The sequence below is a fragment of the Colius striatus genome, chromosome 4 (assembly GCF_028858725.1).
Source record: "Colius striatus isolate bColStr4 chromosome 4, bColStr4.1.hap1, whole genome shotgun sequence".
In the NCBI taxonomy this organism is placed as follows: domain Eukaryota; kingdom Metazoa; phylum Chordata; class Aves; order Coliiformes; family Coliidae; genus Colius; species Colius striatus.
The window spans coordinates 57127509-57150934 of NC_084762.1; the positions used below are offsets into that span (position 1 = coordinate 57127509).

A 23426-nucleotide genomic window follows, 5' to 3' on the forward strand; every position below is an offset into this window, starting at 1 on the left:
GCAATGTAAAGGAAATCAGATCTTCCCTGTTTGTATACACTTTTCAAAGGGATAAAAGGCTGTTTTGTCTTTTTTTTTCTTTCTTTCTTTCCTTTTTAAAACACCCTTAAGTAAATTGAGGGAAGGCAGAAAACATTTACTAACTTTGTAATAGAGCTTGAGGGAATTCCTTACTGTCTCATCCTACAACACGTATGGAGGCTTGTCTTAGTATGAGCATCTACATGACATAATTTTTATCATTGATGATACAATTTAAAGAAAAATAACAACTATTGCCTTCCCCTTTTCAGATCTACAGATGCCCAGAGACATCTGCGACTCATTTAGAAATGTGGCAGAGCATGATCTGACTGCTTCTACGGACACAGTCTTCTGTGGAACCAAGTCACAGCCCCAAGACAGGGCTGGAGCACATATGACAGTGAAGTGATTGTGCCAGTCACACATGACCGTGTGTGTGGCAGGCCTTTACACCAGCGCCAAAGATCTGTGAGACCTGCTATTAGAGTTTGCTTTCCTGGACAGGATCCAGCTTCTTCTCTGAAACCCATGAGGTGTGAGCTGTATTGAGATACTTCCAGTTATTTTGGACGCCCTGCTGAGCAGCTCCCCAGTCTGCTCCAACTCATAGTTAGGCCACGTTGGTAGACTTCAAAAAAGTAGAGATACCTTTGAGCAAGCATCTTGTACCACTTTGACAGTTCCCCAGACCCGTTCCACTGTCTTCAAATGCACTTTTTCTTAAATTCTGCCTTTGAAATCTCCGTGATCTGAAGTCGCCCGGGTGGTCTGGCAGTACACATGCTATACCTTGACTCCAGTTCTTGCAGATTCTTTTCAGCTGTATCCTCTGGTTGGTACATCCACATATTTGTATTTCCTGTTTCACTGACCTCTTGAGATTTTCCCTTCACTTTCCAACAGGCTACTAAATCATTCTTTAAAAGAAAAAATAATAAAAATATAAACATAGTTGTTCTTTGTTTTCTTCCAGTCAGGCCTACAACAGACCTTAGAAGTCACTATAAATGAGTTTTGGCGAAGTCGGTGATGTTTTTTCGGGCTGTTGGTGGAACGAGACAACCTTTTCAGTTTTGCCTCCCTGGATAACGCAGTTTTATTTATTTAGCCATCGCTTTTACCGGAGGCTCGTTCGCCTCACGGAGTTTGCCCTGGACTGGCGGGGGAGACTCGCCCCTCACCCGAGGCAGCTCTCCCTGCGCTGGAGCGGCCCGGCAGCGCCGTACCCGCTACAGCCCTCCCGACACACCTGGTCGCCGCCGCGGCCGCCTCAGCTCCGCGGGGCCGGTGCCAGGGCCCGCCCTATCGCCACTGCCGGCCTTCCCCCCTCCCGTCCCGCTCCCCCGCAGCCCCGCATGCAAATCCATCGGCACCAGGAAGTCCGCCGCTGGGCCGCGAGCCAACCGCCGCCCGCCAGGCCCCGCCGCCTGCCGCCCGCCGCCCCCTCTCCCGGCCGGCGCGGCCGCGTATGAACCCGCACCGAGGCACCGGCACCGGCCCGGCCCGGCCCCGCCGCCCCGGCACCCCGCTCGCCCACCCGACGGGAGCCGTGGAGTTCGCTCGCTGCCGCTCAACTTTCGCACCCGGCAAAGTAAGTGTTTTGGCCCGCCGCCCCGCCGGGAGGTAGCGCCGGGAGGGGCCGGCGGCGGAGCGGGGAGGCAGCCCCAGCTCCCCCGGCGTCTGCCGCGGGGCTGCAGCGGACGAGAGCGGGGTGGAGGGTGCCTGGCCGGGCTGCCTCCGTGCCCCTGCACCGGCCCCGCGGGCACAAGGTGCTTTCCCGGGTGGCTTAGCACTCGCCTCAGCCTGCCGGAGGAGGTGCCGCTGCTGTCTGACTTTCCCGGTAGGACTGGACGGGGTTTTAAGGGAAATACGGCATTTATGGGGGGGAAAGGCGATCGCTCTCAAAAGCCTTATTTCCCTCCTACCGCTTTGCCCGGCTTCTGCTATTATCGTGGGGATGTGGCTACCTTCTGGCTGTTTAGTGCGGGAAAGCGAGTAAATTTAGCTGATCAAAGTCTGCAGTCGGTTTGCAATAGCCTTGATTTAGGAGAGACAATGCGGCTTCTGGGTATTGCTTCTGGCACTGCCTGTTTCTAGGCGAGTGATTCCTGGAGCATCTTCCAAGTTAAAGCTCCTTCTTCCTAACTGTATGTCCAAATGTGCGTTAGTTGAAAAGAAAGTCGAAGGAAACGGGATTCTGATGTTTGGTGCATGGTGTTTCTCGCAGACTACTATTGTAGTGGTACCGTGTGACTAAGGAGCGGGCTTGAAGGGTTTTCTCCTTCCAATTTTAATTTAGGATCTGAAAAGCAAACTCCATCTCCCTACTTTATGCCGTACCTTCACGAAAGTAGTGTCTGTGGAAATTGCATCTTTTATGTGTTTGCAGTGAAGGAGTTGGCAAGAAGTCATCTTACCGCCTCCCTCGCCTCTGTTAGCGCTAAAGACCAAAGAGATTAACACTTAGAACTTGTTTAGCCAGGTCATATTACTGTGTATATACATAGGGAGCACAAAGGATGAGTTGTTCTGTTATTTCATCTGAAACCTGAATCAATATCCCATCTCTTGCCTTTCACTCCCATTTTTGAAAAAAGAAACAGTCTCAACAATCTTAATGTCTTCTAGCACATTGTAGTACAAGTTGGAAATGTCAGTTTTTAGCTTGATCCCATACAATACCTGGAAAACTTTTGTAATTCAGAAATCTTAACATGAGTTGCAAGTATCTGTAAAGTGAGTGCTGTGTAGATAAGTCTGCACACATTGTAATATTACTATAGAGTTATCAAAAAAAAATAGAAAAGTTTGGGTTTTTTTTTTTTGAGATTGCAAAACTACTTTGGGAAAATGTCTCTCAAATTTACCAAAGAGATAACCAAAATTTGTTTGTGTGAGTTCTTTCCAACTCAATATTGAATGCAGAGCACGTGTAAGAATGTTAGGACATTCTTATAGTATGGATGATAAAAGCTCAGTTTCCACTGAAAGTATGGGTGATAAAAGCTACTGAAAAAGTAGCAGCAGGCTAGAAATCAGTTAGATACTGTTACTGTGACGTTGAGAAATCTTGGGCAAAGAATAAAATTTATGGACTCTTGAGATCAACAGATGTCCCATTCTGTGGATCTCTTCTGAGATTTATTACTCTCTTATTTCTCCATTTCAGCTTTGTGACCTACAGACTAGTTACAAGTAATAACATAAAGATCTATTTTAATTGTGTGCTGTCGAGACTATTGGGATTTTTTAACCGAAACGCTGTAGAACTATCATCATTATTTGTAGGGGAGCTGGCTGACTAGAAGATACGCTACTTTTCTCCTGTAGTTTTTTTACTAAATAAGGGTTTTTTTTCCCTGTGTAACTATACAGACAACAAAGTAGGCCTAAGTTCCTTTATCTGTGGAGTTGCACAATGACTTTTTCTTGACAATGCAATGAATTGCGAAACCTTCACATACAAAGTTAAACCTCATTGCCTGTTAGATGGTTAAATTTCCAGGTTTGAATGTTACCTTTTCAAGAGAGTTTCCGTAAATGTGAAATTCTTTCTAATGTGTGTTTATGAAAATGGTTTATGGATGTGTAAGTTAACTCTTTCATAATCCTTTTTCTCCCCATTTTATCTTTGTCATTGAAGTGAGCTATCTTCCTATGGCTGTGTGGCCTTTGTAAGATAAACGACATCACAGAACAGCAAGTGTGGTGGGAAACAATTCTTAAAACAGCAATAAAAAAAGCTCCAAGGACCTCCTGGCTTAGCTTCATATAGCTTTAGAATGGGGGAGCTCACAAGACTACAGATGCTCCATCTGACTCTTCTTGTGCTGCACATCAGCGAGCAGCATTTGACCTCTTTGTATCTATTCAGGAAAGTCTGAGAACTGCTGTTTTTACCTCAAATCTGATCCTGTCACAAAAAGGTGTTCTCCTATCTGTACTTTGCATGTTATTTGGATTCTTAATGAGCATCTTTGAAGGTTTTGGATAGAAACATGTTGATCATGAGCCAATTTCATTTTTCTTCAAGGACAAGGAGTGAAGCCTTTCCTCCTTTCCATAAGTACATATTCTGAGTAACTGAGTGACTTTGTTTCTTGTGTTCAGGGAATTGCAGAGCCACTTTTACTCTTGGAGTTTAGGGAGCCCTTTGAAAAACTGAATGGGCATGGGAAACAAGCAGAAAAGGAATTAATTAATTAATTAATTGATGGATGGGCAGACAAATAAATAAATAAATAGGTTGGGCCTTAAGTATAGAATTCCTAGCACTTTGCTCTAGTAGCATGGCTACTAGAGGTGCGTTTCTGCAGTACCAGTGGTCCCTGAAGGATATGAGCTGTCACGTGCTAATGCAAGGGGTGGAGGGAGAATTTGTTGACCTGAGGGTTGTGAGAGCTTTGTGTGCAGTAGATGATACTTCCTTCTGAAGCTGTGAAGACAAGTGTGTAGATAATTACACCAAACCACGTGACTCAGGTAGTCTATTGTTGGTTTACCCTATAGGATTTCTCTCTAAGAAGAACAGCTTCATTCTGTAGAAGAACCAGTTGCCCATCTGAGAATTAGGATCTTTCTCCTGCTGATTGCATTCCTATTTTCTGTTTCTCCCATTTATTTGTGTCCCCTCTTGTGTTGTGAGAGTGTAGTGCTAGGGATGGTATAGAGAGAAAGGCTTCCAGGCTTCCCGAAGGAAACTGTGCAGATAAAAAATGTAAAATTATATTTGCATGAAAAGAGTCTTTAGTGAAGCATGAAAGAAGGAGACTGCCATACTGTAAATAGTAACGGTACCTTCTCAAAGAAGTCAGCTTCTACAAATAAAAGGCAAATACAACGTAACTGTCCTTAGTGTGACAGTTCCTAGTTTAATACTTAATTGTCCTTCAGGGAAGGATGGAAAGTTCTGTGCTTTCATATTTATTTTAGCCTGATTCAAATACTTTTCCTGTTGACATTGTCATTAAATGCTGTAATTTCCGAGGCTGAAACACTCATGGTCATGTTCGGCATCTTTCCTGAAAATGTGAGTTCATGGAACAAAAGGCAAAGGTGGAATTAATCTTGTGTTGGAAGCATTTTCTCCAAATATTTATGAGATGCTTGTATTTGTTGTGTGCCCTAAGGAACCACTCACAGAGATAAATAGATCAGTTATCTTTTTTTAGCAGAACATCAGAAGAGAGATGGTATTTTGACAGTAACAGTTTGCTGGGGATAGAAAGAAGAGGAGACCGGGGAAATCTGAAAGGGAGAATGGTTAGATCTCATTTCTCTGAGGGGAAGAGGGGTAGACTAGCACCGTTCAGGCTGGTATTTAATATCCCTTAGGTCAGCGTTGTCAATCTTTTGTTTTTCAAGCTCCTGACATCTTAAGTATCTGTGTTGGTTCCCATGTTTGTGCAGCATACTATCTTACTTCTTCAGTTCAAAGGACTCAAATGATAAACATTCTGAACAATGTGTCCCTCTTCCTCTATGGTCTCTGCTGCATGTAGCTTGGGGCTACCTCTTCCTGTCTAAATTGTGGTTAATATGTCATAGAATTTGCTACTTCAATTTGCAAGAGCCTTCTTGCACATTCTTGTGACTGAGCTATTGCTTGAAAGTGCCTGTGACAGCAAATTATGCCACCTTAAACTGGAAAATGTAGTCCATCACCACATGGTTTGAAGTATGGGATGCAGCTACTCTTTTGGAATGGCGGTTTTCTGTTCTTTCTGTTGCAGTTTGCTCTATTTCTCAGAGAGCTACTGAAGGTCTAGACATGATAAAAGTTTAGAGGGTGGGGACTCCCTCCGGGATGTCTTCTGAACTACTGCTTTGTTGGTTTAACAGAAAGCCATTTCAGGAAGTTCGTCAACCAAAACATAGTCTGTTAAGTGGGTTTTCTGATGTGGAATCTATAATGTGTTCCTTTGCTTTTCATGTTTCCTTCATTAGTTTGTACAAACATGTGTATACAAACCCATCATATTTTTTTTTTAATGAGCTCTTATTCAAGCTTGTTCTTGTGCATAAACTTAAACAGTGTGGTATTACAGGAGTTTCTGCAGAAGTATATTCGGCTGCTAAGGAGATTTGTTCTTTCCACATATGACTGTACTAGATGCTTAGAACAAAATTGCGATTAAAAGATGAAGATTAAAAGGTGTTTGAGTGAATTCCTACATAATGATAATATATTTATAAATCAGTAGGTCGGACCTATGACTAAATTTTACCTAACTCAGACAAAGAATATATTTCCTGGTATTATCAAGTGAATGGGAAAATATCTGGGTAGTAGTGCATCTATTGAAATTGCCTGCTCAAGTATCCCTTGCCAGCATAATGAGGTTTCCATTCATTACATCCAATGGACAGAAAACAAGGCAACCCCAGCTTTGTTGTGTGTCTTAGTGAGATTTCTGAAACCCTTCAGTAAGTGCAGGATGCGCAAGGGAGGCTGTGATTCAGGTCTGAGTGGACAAGGGCTGCAGAACAAGGTTAATCAATCGCCAGAGCTGGTGTCAGTGCCACTGAGGAAGTGAAAGTTTTTGGTAAACACACAGGAAGGGGATGGGCAGGAGAAAGAGGAAATCCTATGTTGGATGTTCTGGGTTCAACTTGTTCAAAATACACTGCAAGAGTCATTTGCATGTGCCGTTATGGCATAGCAGAGCATGCAAATAGGATTCAAAGTACATTTTTGTAACTACAAACCTACCATTGCAAAATATCTGCTAAACTATGCAAAGGCTAGAGAGAAGCATTGCAACCCATGAGGGCTGTAGGAGAACATGCCTTTTAAGCAACTTTCTTGCTGTATTGCTGGGGTGGCATTTTGTCTTCCTTTTTGTGTCTTGCAAGGTCTTTCCTCTGCCACTGATTTTCAGCTATACTCACACTGGCTGCGAGAGAGATTGCAGCAGCTGTCCTGGCACCAATGAAGAAGCACCAGGCCATGTTGAGGTGAATGATAAGACAGTTTCTCCTGCGATGCAGATGGCCTGATTGATGGTTTCTGCTAGGTAGGCAGTAGGTAGACAACAACACTGCCACTAGGCCTGACCAGGACAGCTCGCCTCTTCTGAAAAATCTCCCTCTAAATGTCCTTGGTAGCAGTTCCTATCCTTTTGCCATGATGCTTACCAGTGGGTCCAAAAAAGTCTTGGAGCCACACTGCTTCAACTGTCTTCATTAGAACTAATGTGCTGTTTGTTTGGGTTTTTTATTTCCCAGTTTCCTCGAAACGGCCATGTTTCAGTCTTCATTTTGCTGTAGCAGTAGTCCTTTCCTACTGCTGGATTATTACCTTTTTTTCTTCTCCCATCATTCTTCTATTTCCCCAACATCATGTTGTTTCTTTCTCTTCAGCTTTGTCCTCAGGACTGTCAATGGCATAAGCTGTGCATTTCATCTCTTGATTTAGATCTCTGTGCAGCAACTCTTGTCTTTCCTTTTGCAGAAAAATAAGTCTCAGTACTTTTCATAATTTAGTTATCACTTGTAATCTACTTGTGCGATCTTGTCAGGGAAAAGGTGCCCAGAAATATATACCCCGAGCCTGTTGAAGAGGTATGAAGTCCACTGGAATACCAACCTGGCAAGTACTGACACTATCTTCAGACATGAGGATAAGAAGCCTATGCCTCCTTAAAGGGCAGCTTTTCACAGATGGCTAGCCAGACTCTTTGGTCTAGAGTGTGTATTAGGTGTGATCTATCTCTAGAGCCAACTACCACTTTTTACCACATCCGATTTAAAACGATGACCTCAACTTGACTCCAAAAATGTTTCTAACTGGAAGATGATCAGTGTGAATTGTCCAGTACCCCTTTGTCTGCTGTTCTGTGACATAGCTTTGACCTTCTCTAGTCCAGTTTCATTTCTGTTGTATGCAGGAGGTTTTTCTGTGCTGTGGTGGCACATGTAAAAGATTTTTGAGTGAGCATTGTTGACCCTCCTTGGTTCAGTGAAGCAGAGCATGGATTTATTGGCACGTATGCTGGCCTGTGAAGAGGAGACCAAAGCTTGCCACTGTGGGGGTGCAGTATAAGGCAACAGCTCTTGTTCTAGGATTTCTGTGCTGTGCTCTTCAGTGTTGACATGCCCGGAGTGCTCTATCCCCACAGAAAGTGAAACTTAAAATTTAGCTTTGGAAAGGCAGTGCAAGTTTTGAAGAACCAACTTCAGTGGAGCTGGGACCAGCAGAAAAGAGATTTGGCTGGTTGAAATAAAAAGTGGAAAAACGATTCCTAGGGTGATATGTTTCTGCCCTCAATGGAGCATTTGAGAAAGTCAAATACATTACAGAAGAGGATACTGTTCTGATTCAAATAAGCTATTCAAATGCTGAATTTTGCATTTTCTGACACTTGTATCCACCACCCTCAGACTATCTACAATGGCAGTCTTCTGCCAGGTTTAGGTGTGTAAAAAGTCCTTTTCCTTGCTACTGCAGTAAAAGCAAAAATATCAAGGTACTTGCTATGGTATGACACAGGAAAGTAATTTCTCCTTGGAGCACAAAATACAGTTTCAGTGATTTTTATTACGTGTTCTATATCATGTTGTATTGATTGAGGTTATGTGCTTTCTGAAGGACTATAGTTCCATTAATGTATGGTAATGTAATTCATTACCATCCTTTGCATTCTTGTTTGATTGGTTTTTTTCTTCTTTTTGTGTCTCTGCTTCTGCAGTCTTCTCTCTTCATTCATATCTTAGCATCAACCCTAATTCTGACTTCTCAGGGATTTCAGCTGTTTCTCCTACACCTTTTTTCATATAGTTTGTGTTGTCCTCAGAACTTGCTGCACATGCCTAAAAATTAATCAGTCTTACTGTTTTTTAAAGCATCTTCCTTGCATAATGATAAATTCTGTGGAATTCAAATGTAAATTCAGTGTGGACTCATTATGGTGCTCCTGCAACAAACCATCCTGAGCACTGATTTATTCTTACTACTTGCTTGGAAAGTTATCTACATGGACTGTGAGTGCTAAAGTCATCTATAAACAATGGAGCTTGTGCACAGTTGATGATGTTTTTGTCAGGCACAGTGTAACCATGTGGCCTATGAGCTGTTAATTTTATATTTGAAGTGACAGAGATCATAGAATTGTAGAATGGTAGGGTTGGAAGTGACTTTTACAGACTATCCAGTCCAACCCTCCTGCAGAAGCGGGTCCACCTAGATCACGTTTCACAGGAACGCATCCAGGCGGGTCTTGAAGACCTCCAAGGAAGGAGACTCCACAGCCTCCCTGGGCAGCCAGTGCCAGGGCTCCCTGATCCTCACAGTAAAATAGTTTTATCTTACGTTTAAATGGAACATTCTGTGTTCCAACTTCATCCCGTTACCCCTTGTCCTGTTGCTAGATAACATAGAAAAAAGGGATGTCCCAATCTCTTGACATTCGCCATTTAGATATTTGTAAATATTAATGAGATACCCCCCTCAGTGTCCTCTTTTCTAGAGTAAACAGCCCCAGTTCCCGCAGCCTTTCCTCATAAGGAAGGTGCTCCAGTCCCCTGATCATCTTGGTGACCCTGCACTGGACTCTCTCCAGAAGTTCCCTGTCCCTCTTGCTCAGGGGAGCCCAGAACTGGACACGGGACTCCAGATGAGGCCTCACCAGGACAGTGTAGAGGGAAAGGAGAACCGATTGACATGATCTTGATGAATCCCAGAATGCCATTGAAGATGACGAACTTTAATGAGCAACCACTACAGTCATAGTGAGAGTGCTGAAAAATTCTTGCAGTCTGCAGTATGAATGTGAAAAAAAAATTTGTCATGGGCCTCCAGTTCACCTTGAGTTTAAATCTTCCAAAATTATTATGCATACTGTTCTATTCATTGAAGTCTCTGTCCTGTACTTTGTTTAGAAAGTCCTGTACTGAGTCTCTCAAAGTCTGTAGAGCTTCTTCAAGTTATGTGCAGTCACTGGATCAGAGCCTGGTTCAGTGGAACTGTCTATAGTTGTAACTGCTAGGTCTTCATCTGCTATCAATTGCAAGACTCTTGACCATTAAGCAGAAACAACAGGAAATGCTAAATGCTATGCAATTCAGTAACAATACCTTGTGAATACAGCACTCTCGATTGTTTTTAGAGAGAAAACAAGAAACATCAAGGGAAAGTCAAAATAGTAGCAAAGTATTAATCAATTTCTGAAACTGAGGTAACACTGAGCAAATGCAACATGCTGCTTCAAGTCAGTCCTCCACTTGTAACTTCTGTTTAGTGTACAATAACTTTTCTCAAATATAAAAGAACTTTAATCATGTACTCACATAGCTGCTGTCTCAATGATTTGAGGAACTCTGTGTTCATTATTGCCATTGAGAAAGATCATCTGCAAAGATGTGTTTAAGGTCTTTAGTTCTTCCTTAGAACGTTTGAAGCAAGAACAACCAATTGAATCATCACAGCAGCAATTCACAGACCTCCTCAAAAGTGCATTCTCAGATTCCCACCCTCGTTCCTCTCTGAAAATGGAAAGAATGTAAAATATTTTTAACTTTGGTTAACCTTAGAGAAAGTTCTGGTTTATGCTCACATGTGCAACAAATGTGAGAAGCATGCTTAGAAACTCGGATGTGGATTCTTACTTCATGTTGGTTCAGTGACGTATTTCCTTGTACACTTTTACTGTCACTCCAGCTTGAGCATGTACTTTCACAAGACTTCAGTTAAAGTGTGCTTCTCTCTTCACATGCCAGGCTTTCAGACCTGAATCAATGACAATTAGCAGTCCTTCAAGATATGTCCGGCAGGCTTATGCAGAATGTGCTCATATCAACTTAAAACCCCTTTATCTCAAGGGCTTAATCTAGAAACTTCCAAAAATTGCCATAATGTAGCGCTTTTTTTGTTTTATTTATCACACTTGCAGCAAACCTTTGGTTCAGACAATATCCTTGGGGGTACTCCCGCATATCCCAAATTGCAACAGTTGCTTAAAATGTTTTGCTAAGCTGGGCTAGAAATCAGCTGAACATGCCTCTTTTAGATTCATTCCATGAAAGGAATGTAATTAACATAGAGTTTAAAATTAATGAACTAAACAAGTTATAAATAGACCTCTGTGAAGTGCCAGGACCTGGAGTATAATCTTACACCCTTGAGGTTAAGGGAGATTCTGCTACTTACATCAGCAAGAACAAGACAAGATGGTTTCCTACAACAATACTTCCAGTTAGTGCTGAGTATTCTTCCACTATCCCTGTAAAGATTAAAGAGCACAAAGCTTCATTTCTGCTAGTGTAATTTACTGTAATCGGATTCAACACTATTGCATTTTTTTTGGAGAACTCTTGCAACTTCCTCTTGCGACTGAAGAAAGCTCGTCAAGCAATCTTCCAGGAAGAACTGGGCTCAGAGTAAGAGTGTCAGCCTACATCAGCATAAATGATTTAACCCCAATTTTTCATCTGAGCTTAGAGGTCATTCTTAAGCCTGTATTACCTACTATAGTACAATGGCTTGTGTTCCTGTGTATATTTAGTGCTGTATAGCTAGTGAAACATAAAACAGTCTGTAGGAGAGGTAGCTGCTTTTTTTGCAACTTGAACCATATGCTGGCATTCAAAGAGGGTGAATTTTTTCTTTTGTGAGTTATTTGTGAAATTCAGTGTTTTAGTCAGGTGCCCAAGGCATATAATACATTGCAATTATAACAAGAATGCTACTTTTAAGTTACCAGTTTGGCCATGAGCATGAGTTAGCTTTTAAATGTGGAGGTGACAGCAATGAAGAAGCCTTCGACCAGTAGAGGAGAGTGGTAAGTGCAGCATGGTGTAAAATGCCTAGGCTAGGATAGAGTTAACATCCATTGACACAGAAGTCATTCCACACTAATTTAGTCACAACTATCTTAATCAGTTTTGAAAGTGTGTTATCTAATACATAAAACTGGCTAAGGTTTACAATAATTGATTTATTCCATGGGGATATGGTTATCTGAATTTGAGAGAACAAAAGCCAATATGCACGAATGTGTTGCTTTCCATTTCCCTCTTTTTTTAAACACACTGAAAACAGAAGATAAACCCAAAGGAGAAGTGGCGTACTTTCTATGAGGCACTCTCAAAACCTTCATCAGGACCTCTTGGCTCTGAATTTGCTGTCCTCCGTCACATTTTCTTTGACATATTTTGATAATTTCATGATCTTTGAGTTTTGTATACAGTATAGTAATGCATTTGAGTTATACACACATCTCAAAGTAAGAGGTGAGACCTGCAAAAGACTTTATTGCCAACAACTTCTATAACTAGTTGAAGGCCATGTTCATAAATAACCATCATCTTCTCTTAGTGATAGGAGCTATTAATGACTTGTCCCTAACAATGTCCTGTTAATACATTTATCCAGACATGTAGAGGTTGAGCATTAGACTGCCTTTCTTGAATGAGACAAAGGTTTCAAGTACCTGCTGCTACCTGCAAATATACCTTCTTGTGTGCTTTCTGGATTGGATGGACAGAGTGACAAATTTCAGTTGAAGACCTAGTTGGAGTTCAGCCTGGTGATGGTATTAAAGAGCTACCTTAGTTATCCCCAAACTCATTAAATGTTAAGCAAGCTGCTCACTCCATCCCATGTTGTTCTTCTGAGGTTCAGTGAAACAGGGAGAAGTTAGCTCTGACATCTCCTTCATGTATCATATAGTAAATGCAGACATTGGGTACTGTGAACTAGTTCATACAGAGCCACTTACTCAGTGTAATTTCTATGTGTGGCTATGCCTTTGGTTCCAAGTACATTTAGTGGTATGTTGAAATCGACACCCAAGTGAAACCACCAAGCGTATAAAGTAGGCATTTTGGATTGTTCTAATAACGTAGAAACCCCTGTTGCACACCTATGAACTGGACTTTGTTTTGGGAGGCTACTCTGTATGTGAAGAAAGGGAGAGTGAGGAGCTGGATAAATACTATTGGGAGTGAAGAAGGATTGGTGCCAGATCTCTGTTCTCCAATGAATCTATGTGAAGCTTGTGCTTCTGGGTTTGTGTCGCATCTCTTATAGAACCATAGAATCATTTTGGTTGGAAAAGACCTTTAAGATCTTTGAGTCCAATGACTAACCTCACACTGCCAAGCCCATCACTAAACCATGTCTCTCAGCACCTCATCTATGTGTCTTTTAAATATCTCCAGGGATGGTGACTCCACCACCTCCCTGGGCAGCCTGTGCCACTGTCAAACAACCCTCTCTGTGAAAAAGTTCTTCCAAAGATCCAACCTCAGCCGCCTCTGGCGCTTTTTATCAAGATTATGTCATCTGGACTACTCCTGGGCCTTGTTCCAAAACCTTGTCATTTTTATGGGTGGTTTCTCATTTTCCTACACCACAGTGATTTCTCTAGTCATTCAAAAGGGAGGAGAGAAGGATCCTTATACTGCTTTTAGACATGGATATCTATAAACCTCAGGGCAAACGTTAGACTACTGAAACTTTAACATACTGCCATTCCTGGCAAAAGTCATAAATTTAAAGCTGAAAAAATTCTATGTGAGTCATAGATACACTTGGCTTGGAACGTAAATGTAGTCCTTGGGGTTTGCTAGCTGGAGTGGGACACTTCCTAATACTTCGGGAAAATGTCAGTCTGCTTCAATGTAGTGGTTTGGCCAAGTTTTCGTCTGGAAATGGAGATTTGGTTATATGGAGCTGCTGTTTGTCATTACTGAGGTTTTTTACTAGTAAAGAAAATGACATTTTCACTTATAGTTTGCATGACACTTTTAAGCCTTTAAAGTATTTTGGGAACCTTCCCTTTAAGTTGGTTAACATACTGGTATGGTTTTTCTCTATTTCATATGATCCTTTTGAAGAATTTGATAGAAGTATTTATTCTGTTATGACAAATTAAGATGTTATTTGACCTTTTCCCCTATCTTCAAAAGATATAGCGCAGTGGAAAAAAAACCTGAGGAAATGGAAGATGTGGTTGCCTGAGGGCTGGCAAAGTGAATTAATTCATTGTTGATATTGATTCAAAATTCTGGAGGATGCAGTTGAGGCAAATGATTGTAATAAAATGAGGCGAGTGTTATAAGGTCAGAAAACAGATGTTAGCTTAATGTAAGACTTGGTTTAAAATCAGTGCCAAAAATCCTGACTACATGAATCTGGAACATTTTCATAATATATAAAACCTATTATGCAATGTTGACAAAATTACAATCTTGTGTGGATTATCTTTCTTGTGTTTTGGTATTTTTCTTCAATTGAATAAACAAGGAAAAGGATCAGCAGTTTGTATAAATTATATTCCACTTCATTTCAAAGTAATATTTTGTTTCAGAATTTGATTTTCATCCTTTTATAAGCATGGTAGCTTTAATATACTACCACAGTGACATTAGTTATTTTCAGTGTTTCTTGTTGATTTTGGGGGTTTGTTTTCATTTTTTTTTTTTACCATTTCCAAAATTCCTGCATGAAACCCAGCTTTTAACAAATCTAGGCAAAAAAATATGGTGAATCTATAGAAGAAATAGAAGCTACTTATTTCTTGGTCAAAGCCCCTCACCTCTATTAGAGCTACCTTTCATGTCATCAGCTATGATGACATTTGTTGTATATGTTACACTGTCATTTATGAGTTCCAACAAAGACCATGTATCATTTAGCTGTGCACTCAATAAACCTACCCTTTCCCCAGAGGTTCAAAGGCAAGACAGGCAAAAGTTGGACTGTTGATTAGTATCATTTGTATATAGAAAACTGTTTCCCTGAACTGATACAGTTAGTTTTACCAAAGTTCTCCTCTTTCACAGGCTACAGGGTGAAGTACATAATCCTCAAATCTCGCCTGACCACACCTGATTTCTTTATGACTGTATTGAGTCACTTCATACTTGAAAGTCCGTGGTGTGATAACTTAGGTGACTTGTTTTCCATTTAGTGTAGCAGTGTGTTAGCTATGTAATAACCAACATTAATTAAAATGCCTGGTCTAGTAAATTCAAAACAAGAATTTTAAAAATAGGGAGTGTATAGGAACAGGTTTTTTCTTATATGATGCAATTGTGCTTCTCAGAACAGGTCTGCCTTTCCCAGAAACACATCAGTGTAGCAACTCCAGGTATTTTATCTCACCAGAAGTATTTTGCTCTTACGTCAGCTGTTGGTCAATTTTTGAAGCATGATGTTATAATACACAGTCTACTTCCACTATAGTCAGATGGTAGCATGTATTTTTCCCTTGTTCTAACTTAGTTTCTTGTTTGGATTAGAAAGTGGACTTGAATTATGAATATTGCAGAGTCCTGCTCCTGATTTCAATATGCAAGCCAATTTGGGAGAGGAGAACAGGACACCAAAGGGTGGGAGAAAGGGTGTAGAGAAAGTCAGTAAGAACTATAGACAACTTGGTAACGAGTTCAGGAGGGATTTCTACCAAGCCAGATTGATTTAGTTGAAATTAGGTATTTGTACTTTGACATTGAGAATCTGGACTCTCAAGAAAAGGAGCAGAAACACTGATACAGAATTTAAACCGGAATGTTGCAGAAGTAGCAGAAACATGATAGAGTTTTAACTGTAGCAGGACTCTGTGGGAGGGTGGGTGTGAAAGTGATAGAGTGGTACTCTCTGTAACTTTTATAGGAAAACTGTAAAAACAATCTGAAATAGCATGAACAAAGTAGAATTTGTCTTGGTTGCAATTGCTAAGGAAGGAATTGTGAAAGAAGCTGAAGAGGGTAATGTTGCCTCCCTGGGTCACTTCCTCAAGCTCTTGGCAAGACCATTCTCTGCCTAATGTTATGTTAGCATTGCGTTGAGACTTTTTTTTTAATAATACTTTCATTTACAATGAAGAATTAGGAGTCACTTTGTGATATTAGGAGGCATTAGAAACACCCATGTGGGTTCAAGTTATCATGCAGAAAGAATGGTCTGGCAAAATAATGGGAAGACATTTAGTATCAAGTGTAAGGTCATGCCACTGGAGATACACAAATCTCCTTTGACAGCAACTTGTCATTGTGAAAAATGAACAAACTTGGATGTTCTAACGGATCACAAGGTGGTTATAAAAGGTGTGATTAAAGTGTGAAAATAATAATTTCTGGAATTTATTTGGTGCTATATTCCTGTAGATGGAAGAAATATTAATACTGTTTGCCACAAGGCATTGCTGAAAGTCATCTTGGAAGACCTAGCCAGTTCCAGCCTCCTGTGCCTAAGATGGATGAATTCAAACTGAAAGATGTGGAGAAGGGGTCCTAGGATACCCAGTGGAAACAGGAAAGACTGAGAGGGCATAGTCTTTAAAGCCTAGAAAGAAGCTGAAGAAGATGTGACTTTTTCGTAATCACCTGAGAGGATGAAGGGCTAAATGCCACTATTGTCCCCAAAACATGCTTAAGACTGGGAATTGCAAGGCAGCTTCTAAGCCAAATGGAGTGAGGTTCTGAGACCTTTCAGCAAGAATATTTTATTCTTCTCCACCATCACCTGTTAACCTCTCCAAAAAAGGAGCATTGCAAACTTGCTTCTGAGCTTGTACAATGCAGTGGTACTGGTCAGAAATGATCTACCTTTCCCAGAAAGTAAATTTTAGTCCTGTGCTAAACTAGATAGTTCCATTATCTTACTCTAATAGAAATGTGAGTCTCACTTAAATGAGAATAAGTTTGAGGAAATCACACAGTAACATGCTTATATTCTTTTTCACTACAGTTATATTTGGGTTTTGATGGGAATTAACTTGTCTTCTTTGCCAGTCTATATATAGAAATGTATATCAAATTTAGCTTTGTCTCACCTTTTCAAAACAAAAAGATTGAAGCAGCTAAAGAAATTTTCTCCTTTTTAAAAAATCCTATCAGCTGGACTACTGCTTCTTGTACCACAGGAATGACAAATGTCTACACTGGGCAAGTCTGTCACAGTCAAACACTTGAGTAGATTTAGGCTATCCATGCTCCTTTTAATATGTGTTGCAGGGAGCACGTGTTAATTCGTGCCTGTGTGTGTGTGTGTATATATATATATATATGCCAATTTATATGTGTATCATACAAGGGATAAATTCAGTTTGGGAGGCATAGAGATGATGCTAACTGGACCTATATAAATTAGCTGAGTGAAAAAAAGAAATTAAAATGCAGAGGGTGAGGAGCAACTGAGGTATAGACAACTGTTTCAGCAGAAAGGCAAGGGAAGAACAAACTGGTTAAGTTCCCCTAGTTGGTCTCCAGTGCAAAAACAAGATATAGGAAGTGAAACAAGCCCAAGATGAAAGTTGACCGAGGATTTGTGTTTGCAAAAGTCTAGTTTGCTGAAAGTTACCAGGCAGTTGGGACTTACAGTAAGTTTAAAATGTGTATATAAAAAATATCCTATGTATTATATATTATCTAGATATACATATTTTGAATGTGAATGGGAGTGTATGTGAAATGAATTGCAGGTATAAGAATGAGACTGAACAAAACCAAATCTGATAATTTTTGAGACAGGTAAGGAATAGGATCCCACTTCTGTTCCTCTCCAGCTGAATTCTTTCACATTACTCTCAATCACAGATACTTATTTTTCTCACTCTTATTCTCACTGTGGTCTAGTAGAACATTTTCACAAATATGTATACAGCAGTACTGATGGGGCTTTGCTGAACTTTACCGTCTCAAAATAAACTCCTCTGTGTTTCTTGGGGGCTGTTTTGCCATTCTGCACCATGTGTTGATGGATCAGAAATAAACACAGATTTCCCAGGCCACTCAGAGATGGTCCTCCTTAGTCCCAAGAACAGAGATATAGAAGATTGTTGCAACTCTGAGGTACCACAGATGATGTGGAAACAGATCAACATAAAATGGAAGTCAGCAATGAAAGGTTAAGCTAAATAAATTCCTTACATTTAAGATTTTTCCTTTTCATTCCATGAAATTGGAAACCCGAGCAGTTGATTGAGGTGATGTAGAAATTTGAATGGGGTACTGAGAAAGCAGGTATTTGTGTCCTGGAGCAGAGTAGCTTTATGATTTTGCCTCCCCATCAGTTTTAGACCTAAGTTGGTCACTTTGAGTTTGTCTGATTTTTGAGACATTTCTGCCTTAACCTTGAGGGTAATGCAGAGAAGTCTCACATTCTCACTTATTTGGAAGATTTGATAAAAGCATCACAGTGTTACCTCTGGCTTTATAGTTTGTGAAATAACTGCAAACAATCTGGCATTAAAGGCCTGAATGAAACATATGAAACAGAGGAGACATTTACTTCAGTTTTTGAAAGAGATGTTTAAAAATAAAATTATTTACTCCTCTGCTCTCTAAACTGCTTTGAAGCTCCAGGTTTAAACCAGTTGGGTTTTTTATATATGTAAGTGTAAACAATTGCTTCCTGTTCTTTGATTCTAAAGCTTAAATATAAAGCAATGTTCCAATCTCAGAGTAATTTTGGGATCTTCTGTTTTGTATTTTTTTCTTTATACTCCTTAATACACTGTCTCTCTCTTATTTATAATGCTAAGGAATATCTTTTATATCTACATATATGAAATTTTGTGGCTTAAATTAAGAGTTTACTGTTTATAAAACTTGTAATTGAATACAAATTTATTTATATACATATCTGTTAAAACACATTTGGATGGATCTGTTAAAAGCCTAAGCAACCCAAAGAATTGGCATTTGAATACATAATTACTTTGAAACAACAGATATTTATGCAATGAAATAGTTGCTTGTATATACTCAGTGATGTAGTTCTGATTCTTTTAAAAGTTACTTTATTATTTTAGTTGCTTTTTTTTAAAGTCTGCATTTTCTGCAAAGATTAAAATGAAGCCACTCAAAACTGTTGAAAAATCTGTGACAATTTGAGAATCATTTTCATGAAGGCATGATTTCAATCAAGAAGAGCTCAGACATTTCAGGTAGGGTTTTAGGAAACGGTTTCTAATGTGCATCATGAATAGTATGTGTAACAGAATCACAGGGAGGAGAATAGTGGTGACCATGAGCACAATGAAAAATGAAACTGATTTTGTAGATGATGCAAAAGATAAGTGTTGGGAGGAAATGAAACCTCAAATGTTGCTGATAGTGGATGGTCAGGCAATGGTCACACAAACCTTGACTGCTTGCAAATGAGGGGTTTGGTGGCTTTAGACACATTGCTCTGCTGGTAATGATAAGGCAATAATATTTTGGGGATAGACAGCAGCTTTTAACCCTGGAAAAATGTTACACTTGTTTCTGACACCCCTTCCCTTCCACAATCAATATTGCAATTAAGACTGAAGTGCTGCTCTAGCAAGATGAAATAGGGGATTCAGAGGGAAAATTCATGGCAAATGCCTCTGTAAACATCAAAATTGGTGTCTTTAGAACAACCTGCTGCAGCTGTCTGATGGCTCTAGTCAATACTCCTGTGGCTCTTTAAAGGGTGCCTGAACTGATTCCTGTCACTATGCTACAGACGTTAACTCAAGTACCTCTCCTTACCTTTTAGCCATGAAATACAATATTCTCTTTCTTAAAAGAGAAGCTGTTACTTTTTTAGAGATCCATTTATGAAAGTTAGCAGCTGTGGTATATAGAGTTTCTTTTAATTAAATGTTTGTTGTTCATGTCTAGAGGTATAGATGGGAGAATAAATGAAAAGTAGCATCTCCTGTGTTGCAAAACTGTTGGAATGGGAGGCATCTGAGTAGGGACTGACAGCGTTTCCTCTGATGTCTATATTATTTTTAGCTCTGACGAACAACAACATAGTTTCGTTTGCAATGATGCCACTCTCTCTGGATTGCCCTTTGCTTGACGTATTCTCTTTATATCTGCACAAAACACTTCTTGATACTCTTTGTGAGAAGGTGACAGAGAGCTATGCAAATAAACATTTTACACTGAGTGAAATATTTTATTTATGCATGAATGAACTTCCCCCCTTCAGATTTTCCTTATGACTACTGTATAAACTAAGGGAGATGTACACTGCATACACATTTTGTATTTTGGAGCTGCTTTTTTTGTATGGGTAATTTGCAAGGGTCCAACATTTGTGAAACTAACTTTAGTAACTAAGCAGCATTTTGTATTTTAAGTGCATTGCAATGTGTGTTGATTGAAACTCTCCTGTCACCACCTGCTGTTTAAGCTGACCCTTATGAATCTACTTTGATACCATTCTCAGAACTCTAGGAAAGATCCAGACCAGATTCAGTAAAATGTGTAATACTGGGCTGGAAACAAATACATCTAATGTTGCAGATATACTGAGCAGTCACTGAGCAGAAGCTTTTGAAACCAAGACAGTTAGGTTTGCTTTGGGCATGGGACCAATCTTACAGAATTTTAAATGTGCAGTCTCAAGCCCCATGTACACAGTTTTACAGAGGGCTGACATGTACAGAAACACAAGATCTTGTGGCCTTTGAAGAGTTCAAAAATCTTTTGTTTAAAGCGGATGTGGGCTTCAGCACCAACTGTTGGGGCTGTTCCCCAATGCAGACCTAACAAAGTCCTGTGAGGATAACAGTCTTACATCCCCAAGAGGAGAAAAAGGAAAACCACTGCTTTATGATGAGGCTCAGGATCTTCTCTTTCTTTTGGTGCCTTCATGTGTGTTATCTCACATACTATATTTGTGTGCTTTCACATAGCATCAACTAGACTTATGTGGGATTATGGAGCACCTGTGTATTGGTGTTGCTCCAGCGTTGTTACTGTCACCAACAAATGCCAACCTTGAGCTTACCAGCACAACCTCACAGCAGGCTTAAGTTACAGCTGTTCATGTGCTTGGCAGCTTTACAGCTGAAAAGGAAAAACAAAAATCTGAGGAAAAATGCTTTTCTCTGGGTTGACACCGGCACGGGGCAAGCTGCAGTCTCCATCTTCAGCTTTTTTTGCAGCAATAGGGAAAGGGATTTTTGGCTGACAACTTAGATCAAATTACCTCATGTGTCCTCCACTTTAGCTGTTTGTTCTGTAGAAGCAGAAATATTCAAGAGCAAAAAGGTTAGCACTTAGGTGGCTAAATACTTGATCCTGCAGATACAGCAGGTAATTAAACACTGGGCTTCCTGATGTCTAGGGTAGGCTTGCAAACACCAGCCTGCCCATGGGTGTACAGAAATTTCCTATGAACCATTAACTACAGAACAAGCATCATATACACAATTGTAAATAAATGAATAAATATTCTTACAAAATAATCCCTCTCAATATTTCAAAGCAGCTAGTATGTAAGAGAGCTGAGAATTTGGAGATATCTCCCAATGGATGTTTCCACAAACTAAAATTAGCACACTAAAGATCTTCTAAGGGAAGGTTCTGGCTGAAGGTGCCCCTCAGTGTTTTTCAGTGAGTATGGGAACACTGAAATGTTGACACTCAAGAAGGGGAAACTGTATTATCTGCCTCTGTGGGATGATGATGCCTGGTTAGAGCTTCTCAATTTTCTGTGTGATTTCTTTTATTTTTATTTCAAGAGAAGATGAGAGGGGGAGTGATGAGTTCTCATGCTGCTTTTAAACCAGTATTACAGTTCACTGCATCACTGCTGAAAATTCATGGACACCCGGAATTTGTTGGCAATAGGTGACAGAAAACTGAAGAAATGACAGGAGAGAAGATACCCTTCTCTCATGTTTAGAAGACAATGTTCAACCTGTGGACAGGAGAGTGCATCTGTCATAACTGAGTGGTTCCTCGTTCCTTAGTGGCAGGATGGGAGATTAAATGAAGGAAATGTGGGAAGTTGAGACCCACCACATGAGTGTGCATGTGGCCTTGGTTGATTGTTACAGGGTTAGAATTTAGGATTAGTAGTAGAACTAGTATTGTTACAAGATCGCAAGTCTTAATATGAACCAGGACCAATCTGGCTACCTGCAGGGGTAGGGTGTGTAACATTGAAACAGTTGTATCTGCAAGTGGACACCTCCACTACTTTAACTGTTTACTATGATGACCTTTTCTATCCTGGAGATGAAGGTAAAAGTGAGATGTAGTATAGGATGTTAACAATCTGCTTTAGCTTCTCCAGCGGTGTTTTCATCAGTGCTGGCTTACTTGAGCCCGTGTATGCACTGAGCTCTTAGGTTTTACATTGTTCTTCAAAAAACTGGCTTTAAAGATTAATTAGGGCAGGAGAGGGAGTGAGACTGTGCGCCTGCAAGGGAAAATGTGACTGTGAACCTAGCATTAGAGCACTGACCTGAAAGGAGAGAGAGAGAGGAAGGAAGGAGAGGTTTGAAAAGCACTTGTATTGGATTCTTCGAAGAGTAAGTATAACTCCTCTCCTCTGAGGGAGGAATATAGAGGTAATGTTGTATATGTGCTTGCCAAAGTACTAGGTAATTACATCACAGGATTAGCAGTCAGGTTCCAGTCATGTAGATGCTAACAGCTGTATCTCATCTGATTTAGCATGGATGCACATCCTGAGAGAAGGATTATCCTTCTAAATTGTATTGAAGAATAAATACTTGTGTGGTGATTTGCTGTCGCAGACACACACATTGGCTATTTTAGACTGCTCTAAAAGGAAGCAGATTCATTACTGAAGGTCACAGTAACAGCATCTCTGCCATGGAACTGGGATTACACAAGTCATCAGACTCACGTGAGATGGGGATTTGAATCAAACAGAGCTCCTTACTAGACTGGCGTAAGCAAAATGAAGTGGAGGAGATAGAGACGTTGCTAACTCCAGCTGAAGTTCTCGTCATTTGGACTGAAAGCTTTTCCTACATCTTCCAAAGAAGCCTTTTCTTTAAACCATGCAGAAATAAGTCGTCGCTACAGTAATTAAATTTTTCTTCTATCTATTTTGAAGCGCATGGAAGTATCAGAAAGATGAAGGGATTTTTGGGGGGGGAGCGACTTGGGGAGGAGAAATAATAAATCTGAAAATTATGAAATGGTAAATAACTCTTAAAATATTTACTTGATCTGTGGATTGGGACAAGAAAGAATTTCTTTCTTTTGCAGCAGAAAAGAGCTTTCAGCGTGTGTTCCTAACCTTCGGTTGTTCTCCTCATACACTGTTGTGTCTGAAAAGTTTCTGCTGCTTAGCCCAGATGGTTGCATGGGAAATGGCTTGTTTATAACGTAATGTTTTGGTTTAATACCTCTTTTATTCCAACAGGAAATATGGGATGTATAAAATCAAAAAGCAAAGAGAATCTGCATGGAGATGGGCTAGATTTGAAGAATCAACCAGTACGTAAAACTGAACGAACTATTTATGTGAGGGATCCAACGTCCAATAAACAGCAAAGGCCAGTAAGTAGATAGTCTCAGGGGAGAATTCCAGTAGCAAGATCAAAGCATGACTGGCATAACTTAAACTTCAATCCAAAGCACATGCATGAAGAAATTCATTAATCCACAATTGGATTTTTAATGTTGTGCAGTTCACCCACAACGATTAAAAG

At 40.2% G+C, this 23426-nt stretch overlaps 1 protein-coding gene across 3 annotated transcripts in view; it reads left to right on the forward strand.

The window, feature by feature from the left end:
- The first annotated feature begins 1447 nt into the window (after positions 1–1447).
- The window catches only part of LYN (LYN proto-oncogene, Src family tyrosine kinase), a 53951-nt gene continuing 31972 nt past the window's right edge, over positions 1448–23426 (forward strand). The window contains exons 1-2 of one of the 3 annotated variants that reach the window (XM_061996056.1): positions 1448–1615; positions 23138–23274. In XM_061996056.1, coding sequence (XP_061852040.1) covers positions 23143–23274 — 132 coding nt within the window. In that variant the 5' untranslated portion in view covers positions 1448–1615; positions 23138–23142. Of the gene's footprint in view, positions 1616–1694; positions 1865–23137; positions 23275–23426 lie in introns of those variants that run through there. The other 2 variants (XM_061996058.1, XM_061996057.1) reach the window with 2 other exon arrangements.